General features: G+C 63.5%; 1 protein-coding gene across 1 annotated transcript in view; it reads right to left on the minus strand.

Annotated features, from left to right (window-relative positions):
* Positions 1-2,194, minus strand: part of PAX7 (paired box 7) — a 182,276-nt gene extending 180,082 nt beyond the window's left edge. Inside the window, exons 1-2 of the mRNA XM_019511923.1 lie at positions 2,066-2,194; positions 37-272 (exon numbers count right to left, since the gene is read on the minus strand). Of these exons, the coding sequence (XP_019367468.1) occupies positions 37-272; positions 2,066-2,150 (321 nt within the window). The 5' untranslated portion in view covers positions 2,151-2,194. The remainder of the gene's footprint in view (positions 1-36; positions 273-2,065) is intronic.
* Between the last annotated feature and the right edge of the window lie 24 nt (positions 2,195-2,218).

Consider the following 2,218-nt stretch of genomic DNA (forward strand, 5'->3'; position numbering starts at 1 on the left):
GTGGTCGGGGGGGGGGGGGGGGGGCTGCGCACTCACCCGGGGCTTGCTGCCGCCGATGGCCCCGGGACGGATGGAGCCCGTCTCCTGGTACCGGCAGAGGATCTTGGAGACGCAGCCGTGGGAGACCCGCAGCTGCCTGGAGATCACGCAGGGCCGGATGCCGTGGTGGGCCATCTCCACGATCTTGTGGCGGATGTGGTTGGGCAGGGGCCGGCCATTGATGAACACCCCGCCGAGCTGGTTCACCCGGCCCTGGCCCAGGGGGGTGGACACTGGGGAGCAGAAACCCGCGTTAGAGGCTGCCCCGGCCCCCTCTTGCACCCCTCCGCCTTCAGCTGGTCCCCGGCCCCTTTGCCCCCTTTGCCCCGTGGCTCTGGGCCCGCAGGACCAGGCAGGCAACTTTTCTCGGGGAAAAAAGAGAGGCTGTCCCTCCTCTCCGCCTCCCCAGGGGAAGGGCTGGGGAAGCCCGCTTTGCGAGGCAGGGCACCCGGCGGGGGCCAAGGGCCGGCATGAAACCTCGCCCCCACATCGGGCCCCGTTTGAACGCGGGGGCCACAGGCGGGGTATTGCAGCAGCCCACTGGCATGGCCAATGCGGCGGGGGGCGGGTGGTTGGGGGGGACGCCTTCAGCAAGGGCAGGAGCCCGCCGCTGCTCACCCCTTGCCCCCGCGTCCCTTGCGGGGCTCTGGAGGCGAGCGGCTAATCCCCCCTCCCGGCGCCCCCCGTTTGTGTGACACCGCGCAGATGAACACGGTCTCCCAGGCGCGGGGAGGGGCAGAGGAGAGCGGGGAACTCAGCTGCCTCATTTGCCGGGCGCTTGGCGGGGGCGCGGGGCTGCTCTTCGCCGCGCACGGAGAAGCGGACGCCGGCAGCCGCCGCCCGATTTACCGAGAATCATGCACCACTAATTCAAAGTCACTTGCCCGCCGCTCCTGGGACGCATCATTAGCGACGGGGAGCGCTCGAGTGGCCCATTTCGCATTCAAGAGGTGCTAGCACCCCCGGCAGCCCCCGCTCTTCATTATTCCCAGTCATGTTGTGCAAATATTGTTGTAAGCCTTTGATCCTTCCCCTGCCCGGCTGCTTTACTTCATTTGCTACAGAAAAGCACTTCAGCAAATCCCCCTAGCTTGTGTGTTTTGCAGCCTGCGTGGTTTTCCCCCACTTGATCACGGCCGGCATGAACTGCTTTGCCGTCGTGCGGGGGGCACGCGGGGTCCCGCCGGCCCCGGCGGGCCGGGCTGGGCAGGGAGGGAGGCGGTGTGTCCGCGCACACGCGGGGGAGGCTCGGGCAGGGCTGCCAGCTCCGGGGGGCTTCTCAGCAGCTCCAGAAACGCCCCCCCCGGCACCTGGGGCTCGGCTCATGGCGACCCTCTCCCCCCAGCACCCCCTGCCCCGGCCCAGTCAGCCCCGCTCGCTCTTCTCGCCCGCCTGCAAAGTTTGGGGGTTTTCCCCCATGGGGCCCGGGAGGAGAAGAGCTGGGGAGTCCTTTCCTCCTGGGGAGAGGGGCAAGTCACCTCATCTATTTACGTATTGGGGGGGGTGTATTATATTATACTAGGTATATACTATACCTAGGAACTAGATATAGCTCGCATACAGAGTAGATACCCAGAGAGCCATAAATATATACGTTATATAAATCTCTCTCTATATTATAGATTATACATTTACACACACAGCTAATATATCCCATATAATGTAGAATATACATTACGCACGAAGTATAATGCATACCACATGCTGCACAGCCTATCATAGATCATACAGACTGTATAATAACGACATCCAATAATACCTGTTATTATTATTTACAATCTATTATATCATATCATACATACACGCACGGATACACTCGCGCATACGCGTCCACACACACACGCCTATCAAGGGCGAAAGCGAAGTTGCGCGCTCGGCTCCCGCAAGCCCCGGCCGCACGACTCGGGGAGCGGGGCAGCCCCGGGCCCGCGGTGCCCGCACCACCACCCCGGGGAGGGCAGGTTGCAAACGCGGCGGAGGCCACCCGGCCCGGGCCGGGCAGGGCCGGGGGGGCGCGCACACCTACCTTCCAGAGGGAAGCCGGTGCGGGGGTAATTTTGCCCCGGCGCAGGGCGCATCATTCGGGGCACCGTCCCTGGCAGCGCTGCCATGCTCGCCGCAGGCGGGGACCGGCGAGAGAGGCAAGCAGGCACCACCAAAAGTGAAAAAAAAAAAAAAA

This window comes from Gavialis gangeticus, unplaced genomic scaffold, assembly GCF_001723915.1.
Source record: "Gavialis gangeticus isolate Ggan-Ray unplaced genomic scaffold, GavGan_comp1, whole genome shotgun sequence".
Taxonomy (NCBI): Eukaryota; Metazoa; Chordata; order Crocodylia; family Gavialidae; genus Gavialis; species Gavialis gangeticus.